This window comes from Scyliorhinus torazame, chromosome 10 (genome assembly GCF_047496885.1).
Source record: "Scyliorhinus torazame isolate Kashiwa2021f chromosome 10, sScyTor2.1, whole genome shotgun sequence".
Taxonomy (NCBI): Eukaryota; Metazoa; Chordata; class Chondrichthyes; order Carcharhiniformes; family Scyliorhinidae; genus Scyliorhinus; species Scyliorhinus torazame.
In genome coordinates this window covers 85,464,038-85,479,472 of record NC_092716.1, presented here as the reverse complement: position 1 = coordinate 85,479,472, position 15,435 = coordinate 85,464,038, and the positions used below count along the sequence as shown (strand labels likewise).

Below are 15,435 nucleotides of genomic sequence, written 5' to 3'. Positions count from 1 at the left end.
CCCCTCCAAGCCACATACCATCCTGACTTAGAATTATATCCTTGTTCCTTGCTGATAACCCTGGAACTCCCTCCCTAACAGCACTGTGGGCGCACCTACACCACATGGACTTCGGCTCAAGGGCAGTTAAGGATGGGCATTTGCCGGCCTGACCATCGATGGACACATCCCCAGTGAACCAATCAATACAATCTCCCGGAAGGTTGGTAGGGCGAATGATTGACATTGCCATGGCAACCACAGTCTGGGACCCGGAAGTGACGCCATTCCGTCGGGAGCGTGAGGTCAGGGAAAGTTCAGGAGGGGTTGGGAGTGTGCGGACCGAGAGGGAGTAGCTTCGCCGCGGCCCGGCCTCTCAGGCTGGGATGCTGCGCCTGGCACCGGCGGCGAGCGGCACGGGGAGAACAGCCGCCCTTCCTTGGAAGAGGGCGTCTGAGCCGAGTCAGGTGAGGGCCGTGCCGGGATGGGCCGCCCGTGAAAAGGGGGTTCGCCTCCAAGCTGGGGCTGGGGAGTGAGAGTTGACCAAGTTTCCCCCCTGCACATTGAACTGAGCTTATCTTTCCAACTGCATTTTTGTAAGTGTTGAATCTTTACGAAATAAAAGCCAGTTATTGCTACTGAATCTGTTGAGGATACTCCTTCTGACTTGTCAGCTGCAAATATTGTATTAAAAGTGGTTTGAAATGTGTGTATTTTTTTCTCATTGCAGAGGAAAGGTCAAAAGGTGCAAGGAGAGGGAGAATGATGAAGGGACGACATGCCTTCCTGGCTCACTAACAACAAAAAGTGATGGGCTGTGGGACAAGCAAAGTGCTGCCCGAGCCACCTAAAGACGTCCATTTGGATCTAGTTAAAACTGTGGAGCCGTACACTGGCCAACACAGTGATAAATACAAGCACTTTATTAAATACGATGCCATCAAGAGCGGTGGCAAGACAGGTCAACCACCGCCTCATCAGACTAATGCATACCAACAGACTGGACACTGGGACCAGCAGAATGATCCGAGGAGGAATAAAGTGGCCAAATACCGTGCGAAGTTTGACCCCAGAGTGACTGCAAAATATGACATCAAGGCACTGATCGGTCGAGGAAGTTTTAGTCGGGTGGTCAGAGTGGAGCACAAAAGCACTAAACAGCCTTATGCAATAAAATTGATTGAAACTAAGTACAAGGAAGGCAGAGAAGTGTGTGAATCAGAACTCAATGTCCTCAGGAGAGTAAGGCACACCAATGTCATACAGCTCATTGAAGTATTTGAGACTCAAGAGAGAGTGTATATGGTGATGGAATTAGCAACTGGAGGTGAACTTTTTGACAGGATCATAGCCAAAGGCACCTTTACTGAAAGAGATGCCACCAGGGTGCTGCAAATGGTTCTTGACGGAGTTAAATATTTGCATATCCTAGGCATCACACATAGAGACCTGAAACCTGAAAACTTGCTGTACTATCATCCAGGTGCCGACTCCAAAATTATGATCACAGATTTTGGCTTAGCAAGCACTCGAAAGAAAGGCGATGAATGTCTCATGAAGACTACCTGTGGCACCCCAGAGTATATTGCCCCCGAAATCCTTGTGAGGAAGCCTTACACAAATTCTGTTGACATGTGGGCATTGGGTGTAGTCTCCTACATTTTGTTAAGTGGAACTATGCCCTTTGAAGATGACAATCGCACACGATTATATAGGCAGATATTGAAGGGTAAATACAGTTACTCAGGGGAGGTAAGTGGCATTAAACAGTGCATTCAATAAACATTTTGGAAGTAAGAAAAATTACATGCATGGGTACGCTAGAATCTCCGTGATGATTTCAATATTGTCATGAAACCTTGTTTTTGGATTTTCGGCCTGATTTCCTGATCTGGAGCTCATTTCATGCCACAGAAAGCAGCAGTAATGATCTTAAATCTATTTTCTGTAATTCCAGTGAGTTTTTATGGGTAGCACGGTGGTTAGCACTGCTGCATCAGTGCCAGGGACACAGGTTCGATTCCGACCTCGGGTGACTGCGTGGAGTTTGCACTTCCTCCCTGTGTCTCTGTGGGTTTCCTCCGGGTGCTCTAGTTTCCTCCCACAGTCCAAAGATGTGCAGATTAGATGAATTGGCCATGCTAATATTGCCCAAAGATTAGGTGGGATCAAAGCGGGGTTTGGGCCTAGATAGCGTGCTCTATCAGAGCAAGGGCTGTTGCAGATTTGATGGGCCGAATGGCCTGCACTGTAGGGATTCCATAGGATTCTATGATTCAGATTTGCATTTGTTGCAGGGTACCTTGCAAGAAGCTGATGTTCCAAGTACCCAACACTGAGGGGATCAAGCCATTGGGGAGATTAATTTTTGTGCACTGTTTCTGTGTGCACTGGGCAGCACAGTAGCATAGTGGTTAGCATAATTGCTTCACAGTTCCAGGTTCGATTCCCGGCTTGGGTCACTGTCTGTGCGGAGTATGCACGACCTCCCCGTGTGTGCGTGGGTTTCCTCCGGGAGCTCCGGTTTCCTCCCACAGTCCAACGATGTGCAGGTTAGGTGGATTGCCCATGCTAAATTGCCCTGAGTGTTGGGTGGGGTTACTGGGTTATGGGGATAGGGTGGAGGGGTGCTCTTTCAAGAGAGCGGGTGCAGACTCGATGGGCTGAATGGCCTCCTCCTGCACTGATTCTCTACCCCATTTAGAAAGGATACAAGTAAATTTGGGATCAAATAATCTTTTTAGGTTTAAAATGCGTATCACAATTCCGCTTCTTGGGGCAGAATTTTCGGCAGCACACAGCCCTTTACAGTGGGGCTAATGGCTGTCCCTCACTTTGGGTGCTCTGTTAGACCCTCCCATCTTCTCAGTCCACCTGTCGCTCCTAATTGGACAGTGAATGCAGAGATGGCTTACTAATTGACCGCCTCCCATTAAATTAAGCCTACAGATGCTCCACTGAGCCTTGGCTGCTGTATGAAAATGGTCTCAATGTGGGATACTTGATGCTTATGTCAAACTTCAGTCCTTGGCCTTACTTAACTGCTTAGCAGTATTCAATTCTTTGTTCTTTACTGAGCTGGCGACCAGCCTGTTTACTGTGTCCCTGTTTACTGTGTCCCAGGAGGTCAGTTTGGTTTGGAGTGTAATTAACCAGTTGAAGGCTTTGCTTTGGTTTTTAGTTAGCTGCAATTTTGCTACTTTTTTTCCAAAACATTTGTTAATCAATTTCATTATTAAAGCCAAACTTCGCTTGAAGGAGTACTGCTTATAATTTGAAAAGAAACACAAAGGCAGTATTTTTGCTGCAATTCCATTGGACACATTGGCTTGGATTTTGCAGTCGGCGATGAAGTCACAGCATTTGCTGTGCTCCTTCGTGACAGCTGTCAATGCGGTTTTCCCCGGCTTTAATGCTCAGTTTTTCTCTAATCCAGGATTTTAGTTAGTGTAATTCCCTGGACTGAAAGCTGGGCTAGAAAGAGCAAGACTCTTCGACCAGTCAGATTGAACAATCCTCACTTTGTCAAGCAGATTCTCAATCAGGAAATATTAATGAGATTTAAATCATATACAGAGAGAAAGATTCTGAAATACAGACTCGATTAACAGAGACAGAAAAATAAAGAGCAAAAAGATTTAAATTTGAATTGTCATTGAGAGAATGCGACTCCACAATTGTGGAAGGGCCAGAGAGCTTGTTTGGTAGTAATTATCACTACCTCCTCTTCTTGAGTCCTCTTCCCTAGATCAGGCTCCTGCCGATTAATCGCCAAAGCAAGGATAAGTGCTGTGATTTATTTACTATGGGTAGGGCAAAGAGGTAGACCTCGAGTTTACCTGAACCAGAACAGGGATAAAACCCCGCACTGTTGGTGTTAATCTGATTCACGTCCTAGCCATCTAGCCAACTGGGCTAACTAGCGATGCCCCCTCCCTGTTATCAGTTATCATACCATTAAAAATGTGCTTCCTCTCAAATGCTTCAACCCAAACTTTACTTTGCTCTTTTTGGTGTGGGCAGATGGCATGTCCACATCATGGCACAAATATTGCATGCAGTTTGTGCTGTGCTCAGCCCATAAATGCAATGTACATGCAATCCTGGACCTGATTTAATTAAAAAAAAAAATTTAGAGTACCCAGTTCTCTTTTTTTTCAATTGAGGGCAATTTAGCATGGCCAATCCATCTACCCTGCATTTCTATGGGTTGTGGGGGTGAGACCCATGCAGACACTGGGAGAACTTGCAAACTCCACAGAGACACTGACTCGGGGCTGGGATCGAACCCGGGTCCTCGGCGCAGTGCTAACCACTGTGCTGCCATGCTGCTCCTCTGGCTGATTTTTGATGGTAGATTAAACAAAGCCAGCACAATTATTTGAAGGGTAGCTGGATCATCTTTAGGTACTGTTATGCAGACTATTATTTATAAATTTAGATGGTCGCAAATAGCAGTCTTTAGTTCCTAATTGGGCATGTAATACTGTACTGAATTCCTTGAGGATGATTGAAGTCCTCAATGAATGGCTTACTAGGGTCACATACCAAGACTTTGTTTACTAAAAACTCAATTGCAATTGTTTCCCTGTGCATAATATCCAGTGATTTGAGTCTCCTCTCGTCATACTGATAGTTAAGTGTATGGTACCACAACATTAATCATAAGTCTTTAAATTTTACTTTTGATTCAAAAATATCTCGGGGTCAAAGGTGAACCTCCCAACAGTAGTGCCAGGGAACTGTATATAATTATGAACCGTCATTTAACTTTACTGCCATTTTAAATTTACCTGTTTTCTTGAGCATTCGCGATGTTTAAAATTATTAATTAAAATTACTGACTTTTGTTCAAGTGGACCAGCATCTACTTCTCTCCAATCGTTTTTACAACTCATTTTACACTAAAAATATAACCTGAAAGAAAGGACAAAAGGGCTTAAAAATGTCAGTGAAAACTTACTTTAGTGACCCAAGGTGGCAGAAGGTGAGAAGTGAGATCCCACAGGGATTACTGCTAGGTCCCTTCACAATTTATGTTCACAAGTTAGACTTTGTAATCTAAAACACAAGTTTTGGATTTTGTGTACAACGATTGCATTTGGAGTTGGGTGGATAGTCGATACTGAGGAGTGCAACAAGTCACGACATTAGTAAACTCTTCAAAATGGCGCAAACTAATTTCAACATAGAAGTGTGAGGTATGAATGTTTGATAAGAAAAATAGGGAGGTCACGTTGCCTTGGAAAATAGAATTCATGTAGGGTTAAGGAGCAAAGGGATCAGGAGTACAAATACAGAAATTACTGGAAAAAACTTGGATTAACTGGACCATTTGGGGAATAAAAAGCAAACTGCACTTGGGGTTTATTTATTGAGGAATAGAATAGAAAAGTAAAGTTGCATTCAACAGTGGTTTGACCGCATTTGAAGTAATGTGTGCAGTTCTGGTTGCCATATTATAAAAAGAGAGAGGCACTGAAGAGGGTGGAAAAAAGATTCACATTGATGATATCAGAACTCCTAAGGTTTCACCCACATAGAAAGGATGAACAGGCCAGGTCTCTCTCATTTTGAAATGAGAAGGCTGAGTGTGATTAAATAGAGGCTTTTAATATAGTGAAATGTTATGATAGAGTAGGCACAGAGAGGATGTATTCACTTGTGGCGAAGAGCAAATCCAGAGGCCAACAATGTATGGTAGCCATGAAGAAATCACAAAGAAAATTAAGATGAGTCTTTACCCAGAGAGTGATGAGAATGTGGAACTCGCTAGCACAGGGCGCAGTTGAGATGAATAGTGTAGATGCATTTAAGGGACAACTACATAAGTATATGAAGGAGAAGGGAATTTTTTTGAATTCCCTCCCAGGATGTGGGTGTCACTGGCAAGGCCAGTATTTATTGCAGTTGAGAAGGTGGTGGTGAACCATTACAGTGTACGTAGGTACTTAAGAGTGTGGTTAGGAAGGGAGTTCCAGGATTTGATTCAGTTACAATGAAGGAATAGTGATATAGTTCCAAGTTGGGACGATGTGTGACTTGGAGAGGATCTAGCAGGTGGTGCCATTTCTGTGGGTCAGCTGCCCTTGTTCTTCTAGGTAGTAGAGGTTGTTGGTTTGGAAGATGCTTTCAAAGAAGCCTTGGAGAGTTGCTGCAGTGCATCATGTAATCAGTGATGGGCAACCTGCAGCCCGGGAGCCACATAGGACCCACCTGGGTTCTGCGTGCGCCCTACGGACATTTAGTTGACTTGCCAATGGCAGGATTTCCACATTCTGCTTAGTTCCGTCTGCGTAGTTATTTTCCTACCGTGTGACTAAAGTGATACAGACATAAAACAAGGGCAAGTGACGTGAGGTGCGTGCTGATTACACACAACATTGATTGTGAGAAACATGCGCTCCCTCTCTGTCCAGTGTAAATATTTATTTTGTTTTTACCATTTGAAGTTGACAGTTCAATTAAAATATTAATGATTTAAGCATTTTCTATAACTCGTTCTGAAATATTCAGCATGTATTAAATATATTCAGCCTTATTCATGGGGGTCATGGTTAGTGAACAAGCCTAACTTCAATCTTATGGCCCACTGAGATGGAGGACTAATCATTCAGCCCAGTCACTAACCTCGCTCACTCATCACTGATGTAGATAGTACACCCTATAGTAATGGTCGATTGGTGGTAGAGAGATTGAATATTTAAGGCGGACAATCGGGTGCCAAGCACGGCAGGCTGCTTTGGTGATACTGAGCTTGTTGAATACTGTTGGAGCTGCATTCTTCTGGGCAAGTGGAGAGTATACAATCACGCAGCTGACTTGTGCCTTGTGGATGGTGGGCAGGCTTTAGGGAATCAGGTGGTCATTCGCCATAGTACCCAACTTCTAACCTCTTGTAACTAAGGATTTGTGAAGTTGGGCCAGTTTAAGTTTTAATAGTGCCTTTTTCTGCTAGAGTTAGATGACAGAAGGTGGGGGGAGGCTAAAGATGAGCACCAGTGTGATTGGTTGGACCAATATAAGTGGCATATGGCAGTGATTAAACTGTCCCTTTGATCAGCTCCCTGCTTGTTTTGAATTACTTTGTGTGTTTGTTTGTACTGAACATCTCAATATTGTATAAAATTAAAACAGGAAACACTGCCCGACCTGTTGAGTATCTGGGGAGGGAGAAACACAGTGTTAAAGATTCAGGTGTATAACCTTTCATAAGAACTGGAAGAAGTTAGATGTTTAACAGTTTATAAACAGGGTACAATGGGGAAGAAAGAATAAAAGGACCCTGTGAATGGTCAGAGTTCATTGACAAATGACAAAAGGGATGCTGGTGCAAGGTGAAAAAGGTGGGAATGGGACAAGTAAACAAAGGATGAGTCTAGAAGATATGTAAGTGTGACGGCAGTGCCATCACCACTATCTGCCATCCAAGAAAATGGGAATGGCAGTCATAGTCTGAAGCTGTTGAACTCTTGTGTTGAGGCCAAAACGATATGACGTGCCTAATTGAAAAACGTGGTATTGTTCCTCAGTATTTGTTTTAGTGAATGACAAGCTACCTTTAAAGAAACCTTGTTTGTGGAACTGGTATTGGGAGAAGTCATTAAAATGCAATCTGAAGAGAGTGAACTGCTTTGATCCATTTTGACTATACTTGGCATAGCAAATTATTATATGTTCTGAAGTAATTTATCTGTTTTAGAAATGCTTTATCCTTATTATTCCTGTGAGGAGGTTTTGTGGCCATTTACCATATTTTCCTTCAGTGGGTTGTTTTATATTCAGATTTTTTTGCTGGTTAATTTATTTCACAACTGAGCACAAACTGTGCAGATTCCTCCGGCATAAGCTGTGTCTTCAATGCTGCATTTAAAAAATATAAATTCATTCCATCTCAAGTGTAAAATGAGAACATTGTTTATTTACTGTAGCCTGCACCACCCTAAGCGCAGAAGATGTTTCAATACCTCCTCTGTCTTGAAGTAAAATAGCATTTATCTCTCTAGATTTTATCTCTGTTGAAACTCCCATTAGCTAGGATTAAAGTTACAAATAATGGGTACATCCAGAACCTTAGCTTCTATCTTATTGGCCACAGGTTTAAATTTCTATTTCCCTATCATTTTGGATTTCAGAATTTATATTTTTAACCATTTGAAAAATGAAAATCGCTTATTGTCACAAGTAGGCTTCAAATGAAGTTACTGTGAAAAGCCCCTAGTCACCACATTCCGGCACCTGTCCGGGGAGGCTGGTACGGGAAGATCACGATTAAACTTTAGGCTGGTTCCTTACTTTGTGGCGACAGACTTTCTGAGGCAGCTACACTAACTCTTAAACTTCAACATGTTGTATTAGTCAGGCTGCATTTGTTTAATGAATTCCACTTTGAAATTAACTTGTTGATATATAGGGGAAGCAAACTAGGTTTTTACATTCAGAAATATTTAACACATACTGGCACCAGTGGTTAGCACTGCTGCCTTTCAGCACCAGGGATCCGGGTTTGATTCTGGCCTTGAGTGACTGTGTGGAGTTTGCATGATCTCCTCGTGTCTGGTGGGGTTTCCTCCGGGTGCTGAGGACTCCTCCCACGTCCAAAGATGTGCAGGTTAGATGGATTGGACAAGTTAAATTGCCCCTTGGTTTCCAAAGATGTGCAGGTTAGGTGGATTTGCCATGATCAATGCACGGGGTTATGGGGATAGGGTGGGTTGTGGACCTAGGAAGAGTGCTCTTTTGGGGGGGGGGTCAGTGCAGACTCATTGGGACGTATGGCCTCCTGCACTGTAGGGATTCTATGGAAACGATGAAGATGGGAGTCAGTGTATGTCTGGTATTCCATGATTGAGCCGGATTTTTACTTTTCATGGACTTGTCCCTAGCAAAAGCTGCACTATCATCCATCCCCATTATTGCTCCTGGGACAGCCCCCATATTTTGCTTCTTTTAAGTCCAAGGTATGCAAATGAGTGTACCTGATGCAGAATTGATTTAGTCATCCACACATAACGTGGCTTGACATAATCAAGCTCTTTCAGGCCTTGCTGTTCTCTGCTAAATCAGTCCATTACTCCACCATCACCTCCGAGGACAATGATCACCGTAGGCTCCTGTTCCCTACTACTGAGTTCCCTACTACCTGCCTACTCTTAACAAATTTGAGGAGCCTGAGGATTTCTGTCACCAGCAATCAAGACAATTTGGTTAGCTGTCTCCATTGATTGTGACCATTTCCCCGTGTCCTATAGATCAAACCCCTTGTCCTGGCCCCGAAGCTCCTTTTCTGCCCTTTGTACCTTCCGAAGAGCTTTCTTCCACCAGCCCACCCTCACTCCCTGTCAAAACTTGGCTCATCCATTTGACTTATCTCCTATTTCTATGACCTGTTCCACAAAACTCTTACCCAGCTTCCTTTCTCAACTGTTCCTAACTGGCATTGTAAGTAATTCTGTCTTGTCAGGCATTGCCCCATAAACTTTAAAGACCATTGTTATCAGCGTACCCTCCATTCCTCTGCGCTTGTAATTCTGCTCCATTGCCAAACTCCACATATTTTCCAATGCCCACCTCCTAGCTTTGTCCATCTATCCCACAGCTCTCATTGAATATCCCAGATTGAACACAACATGGAAGTACTCATTGTCACTAGTGACCTATGTGTGATTGTGTCTAGGGTACGTTATCCTTCGTTAACCTTGCTGCAGCCCTCTGTGATCGCCTGTATCACCCTCTTGATGCCTGTACTCCATTATCTATCTCAGTGGAAGCATCCTAGTTTTGTTTGACTCAAAACGTTTTGCAATCTACATGCTGTTTCTTGGTAACATCATGCGCAGACATTGATCAGCTTCTGCACCCAGCACTGACTTTTCACCAACTGGCCCCCAGTCATATTTTACAGTGGGTGCACAAACAGAAATTCCATTATATTGTCTCTTATTCGACTTTATTAATTCTCAAAATGCTTCACAAACTGTCAGACATGTTACTTTTTCCATCTTCCCTTCCCGCAACAAGCTGAAGGAATTCAAAATCCAAACTCTGTGTCAACAGTTGCCACTAACTGAATTTCTTCGACTTCCATCACCAGCTACTGCATCTTCTAGGTTTCCTGACAAAGAAATCCTGGGATTTTTACTGCTTATTGCTTTCGGTGGAGTAGTGAGCATTACTGAGACTAAGTGCCAAACTGTTCTATGAAGTGTGGAGTGCACCAAGAAGTATATGGGTGCTTGTACTGATGAGCAAACCAGTCATCAAAATGCAATGTTTTATGATGTCTACAGGATTAGGCCTTTGCCTTAAAGTTGTGCTTTTGCATATTTTTCATTTCTTTAAATGATCATTGGGGGTTATAGATAAACTATAAATTAGAAGCTACCTTTCTCAGCTAACTGTGGTTTTATATGTTGGGCTGTTGCTGTATTTTGTGACATAATTGCACACACAAGCAACTAAACATGATATATGGCAACATTCTCAGGTCTTTAGCCGTTGGAAAATAACTAAAGAAGTTTAATCATGTGTACATCAACATGCTATTATCTGCGTCCATTTGTTTATTTTCTGCTCCCCAGCCAAAATCCTGATTAAATATATTCCTACGATCCTTTATCCTTACACTATAAATCGCTACAAACATTTGTTAGTGCAGAATGGAATGTTGGAGATTTGCAGCACTGACACACTGGGCAAGTTCTTGATCACTTTGCCTCATCTTGTAGGTAAGCGAAGACATGCAAGCAGATTATTTTCTTAATAAAAGAAAAATACTGCAGATTCTGGAAATCTAAAGTAAAAATAGAAAATGCTGGGAAAACCCGGCAGGTGTGGCAGCATCCGTGGGGAGAGAAACAGTTAATGTTTCAAATCCTTAAGACTCTTCAGAGCTGCTTGATTCCAAGATTACTTTTACTTCCACTGGTTCATAACACATGGCTGGAGAAAAATGATTGCAGAAATATTTGTTAAACATTAAGTTTGGGTTGGAGTATATATGAATTATGTAAAATTGTTATTAAATTTACCTTTACTTCAAATTGGTACGACTGGAAGCTTTGAATGGAAGATTGGGTATCTGCTGACTCTGGACATGGTGTGAGGATATCTACAGCCCCACACTGTCACTTTTGTTGCCTGTACTCTGGCATCACTGCTCCTGTGGATTCAAGTTTTCTTAATTTCAGGGCAAAGACTGTTGGTATTATTTATTTATCTCGGTGAACCACAAGCCTTTCCCTTATATTGATCAAATGACCACACAACCAGTTAGTTAGTTCAAAAGATGGTTTATTTACATACACAAGAGTTATCGTAACATGCAAACACAATATCTACTATGAGTTAAACTACACCTATCAGCTACAATAACCTATACTTATCTTCAGGGCGACCGGCACTGTGCAAATGGATAAAAGCCTTTATATGGATTTCACTTGGCTGGTTTGAAGAAAGTGGCTCTGTCTCTGCTGGGCTTATCCGTCAGGTAGCGATTGTTGGTCTAGAACTTAACTGGCTGTTCCTGCTGCAATTGGGTGGCACAGGCCGGATCCAAGAGAGACAGAACACATGGCTGCGCTCTCTTTTACCCCTCTGGGATTTCACGCTCTTTGGGGCTGTCCTTAACCTTGGACTCAATAGTTTGACAAGGCTCTGATCACTCTCTTTGATTTCGGCCAATAAAGGGGCGGGTGCCTTGGTAGCTGGGCAGGTCCTTAGCGGTCATTGGCCTTGGCAGTTATGCTTTCTGAGTAAGGGGAGTGGCGCGATCATTCTGTGGCTGTACCGGTTGCTTGATTGGAGTTCTATTGTCCTGGGAAATGGGCCATTAAAATGCAAACGAGCGGGGGGATCGGTCAGGTCTGGTTACCTGTGTTTTAGATACACATAGGCTGTGTATCTGTCTGAGTCCTGGGTTGGCCATAATTCCCATGGTCCTTTGCAGGTGGCCATCTTAGATGGCTACAGACAAAAGCAGAAGTGCTTCTGTTTTAGCTTTGAGTTTTTAAATTTCATTGCATTATATCACAACTTCCAATCATCAACTTAGAAGTCTTGTACTGTAGAGAAAATGTTCCCATATCCAGTGATTGTACAATGTGACTGAGCAAGGAATGAGCTTTTGGACCAGACCATTTTGATACTAATTTTTTGCAGTGTGCTTCTGAGGGCAGTTTGGAGTAAGGGCTGATAGAAATGCGAGTTCCTCAAGGCTGGCATTAGTAGAGGACTGAGAGCAGATTGCCAGTCTGTCTTAGTGCCAGGGAAAATAAAGAATTCAAAAAAAAAGCATATGAATAAAACAAAATGAAAACAGCTGGGTTTTTTAATATAGAACATGGGCTGAAGAAAAGCTTTTGTTTTTAGAAACTGAGATGAGTGAGCCTCGGTGTCAGTGCTCTTGACAGTTGCCTGGGGGGTGTTGCTGTGGACTAGTGGGATGGATTCCATGTGAAGGCAAGGCACTGTGATTTCCTCGAGTAAACAAAGCTGTTCACACAAATTAAATGGGCCCTGGCAAAAGTGTGTGTTATTAAAATCTTGGGCACAGATCGGCAGAAAAAAGTTTCAGCCTGAATTTATAAGCTAAAATTTAGCACTGAAGTTTTGAATTTGGCAGTATAGTTAACACATTGAATTCTCAATCGAATAATACCAGTAAATGTCATTTTTAAATTTTCTCCTTTGAAGCGGCTGGTTTATGAGGGGAATATTTTGTACCAAGTAATATGTTACTCTTGGCGGGGGGTAAGAGGGTCCTCTTCTGAGCCTTTGTACTGATGTACAAGAATTGAACTGGCAGTCTATTAAAGGATATCATTACTAAAAAAGCTAAGGAAGATTTCTGGACAGAAAATGGTGTAAAGATAAGCACGACAATTACAGACCAGTCAGTTTAACCTTGGTGGTGAGCAAATGCTAGAGCCCTATTTACAAGATTGCTGATAAGATCAATCTTATAGTGCACGGAACTGTGCAATCCCAAAGTGTACATTGACATGTGAAGCTAGGCTTGAGGAGACAGTAGCATATTTTTCAACTAGCTTGTCAATGAAAGGGAGCTCATTAGATTGCTCCATTACAAAAGTAAATATGAGTGTGCGATGGAGCATATTAAGGGTGTAAGGAAATCCTCGCGGGCGGCTGAAGATTCAATAATTCTTCTGCGTATAGGAAGTATGTTCACATCCTTAGCATCACCAACTTCAACCCTGCCTCATTTGATCTACTGTTAAAATCCTTGTCCGTACCTTCATTGTCACCAGCTTTGACACGTCCAATTCTCTCCTGGCCAGCTTCCCATCTTTCACCCTACAAAACCTTGCGCTCATCCAAATCTAAAGTTATAGCAAGTTCTGTTCATCCATCAACATATTTGCTGAGCTTCACTGGCTCCCAGTCAGATAACACCTCAGTTTTAAAATTCTCATTCTCCTTTTAAAATCTCTCCAGCCCTAGAAACCGTCTCAATTATTGCATTCCTCCAATTGTCATCTTGCACATTTCCGATTTTAATCGCTCTACCATTGGCAGCTCGGGTGTCTTGACCTTACTCCCTGGAATTCCCTCTTGTCACGACCAGCCCAAAGTGAGGTTCCCCACAAATTATTGATCTGGGCACGACCCCCCTATTTGTCACCGTCCGGCTTGAGTACTGGAAGATGATCAACTCATGTGAGGAGGGATGACTGGCTCTGTGTCTTTATTCAACCCACCCTCTGCTGGCAGCAGCAAAGGCTTCATCTAATAATCCCCTTTCCCTTGGATACCTTTTCCAGACCCAATAGTCAGGTTTAAGAAGGAGCTAATTTATTTCCAGGCTTTATTAACGACTGAAAAGACAAGAAGAAATGGTAAAACACCCACATCTACATTCATACGGATTAGTAGTAAGAATTGAATCCAATAGTAAGTACATTCTGAAAAAAGTTATAAAGAACAGTCCTTAAATTGCGAGGATAAGATGACGATTATTGCAACCGATCCAGGTTGATTCCAGGAGTCGACTTCTGCTGGCGAATAGTTGACTCTTTGGTGCAGGTGTACAATGGTTTGGTAGAGAAATTTCAGGGTTTTTTCCAGTTGCGATCTTTCGCTGGCTGATTAACTTCCCCAGTCAGGGAGCGAGTTTTAGATGTTCCTGCAAAGGCTGGCTATTTTCCATGGACCCTGCTTCGGTTACCGCATCACCTTGATTGTGGCAAACTTCCAGCTGCTGTTTCTCAGAGCACACACAGATTGACAGACAGCCACACACAGGCTGGTAGCAAGCAAACTTTTAATCTCTCAAACAGATTCCAATTGGAGACCTAGGATACACTAGTCTCGCCTCTGCAATTACACCCAGTGTCGTTATGTTCCTTTGTCTTTACCGGAAATGATAATCAGCCTTTGGTTTTACAAGTATCTTTTCTGGAAGCACAGGGAGATTTTTCATTATTCCTTAAAGAAACACCCATTCCTGTCAGTGGCTAACTGTGCTTTCTCAGCCATCTTTGCGTCTGAGTCCATTTTAAAATATAAAACTCAGGTATTTTTAAAGTCCAAGATTCAGCCATATACCTGAGAGTCTGGAGTGACATGTAGGCTAGACCAGGTAAGGAGGACAGATTTCTTCTCTGAAGGACATTAGTGAACCAGCTGGATTTTTTAAACATTTGACAATTGTTTTGTGGTCATCATTAGACTTTTAATTTCAAACTTTTAAAACTAAATTAAAATTTCACCATTTACCATAGTGGGAGATGAACCCTGGACCCCAGAGCATTATCGTGGGTCTCTAGATTACTAGTCCAGTGACAATACTACTTGCCACTGCCTCCCGTTCTTCAACACTGGGACGTTTTGCTATGTTCAAGGTACTTAGACTATGCCTTTGGAAGGGTATGTTGGCTTTGAAAGGTGCAGTGTATATGAGCCAAAATGATACCGGAAAAGGGTTAAAATATAAGGCGGGATTGCACAAAGATAGCATTGCCTGATTCCATGGTGTTTGGAAAGTTAAGGACTAATTTAACCAAAGTTTCAAATATTAAGGGCTCAAATCGGTAGCTGGAGAAACTAGCTCCATTGGTTGTGGAGTCTTGGACGAAGGAACAATCGGCTGCCTTTCAGGGGTGGAGTGAGGAAACACTTCACAGAAAGGGTAGACGTTTGGAACTTTCCTCCGAACACCAAATTTGCTGCTAGGTCAATTACTTTAAAATCTCATTTTGATAGATTTGTGTTAATGAAAGGTATTAATATGAGGCAAAGATGGGCTTGAATATGTAGTTAGATGACAGATTAACTTTGATGTCATTGAACGGTGGAATAGGTTCGAGTGCTTTACGTTTCTATATACATGCAAGGTTGCAATCTTCTTAAACTCCAATCTAATGTGCATTAATCTCATTCAGTATGACCTTTGCTTTCACACTATTAGTGCTGCACATTGAAAAGTAGGGGAATGTG

The 15,435-nt window shown here is 42.6% G+C and overlaps 1 protein-coding gene across 2 annotated transcripts in view; it reads left to right on the top strand.

Moving 5' to 3' along the window:
• The first annotated feature begins 294 nt into the window (after nt 1-294).
• pskh1 (protein serine kinase H1) overlaps nt 295-15,435 on the top strand; it is an 87,288-nt gene continuing 72,147 nt past the window's right edge. Inside the window, exons 1-2 of one of the 2 annotated variants that reach the window (XM_072518362.1) lie at nt 295-446; nt 710-1,731. In XM_072518362.1, coding sequence (XP_072374463.1) covers nt 790-1,731 — 942 coding nt within the window. In that variant the 5' untranslated portion in view covers nt 295-446; nt 710-789. Of the gene's footprint in view, nt 576-709; nt 1,732-15,435 lie in introns of both variants that reach the window. The other variant, XM_072518361.1, reaches the window with a different exon arrangement.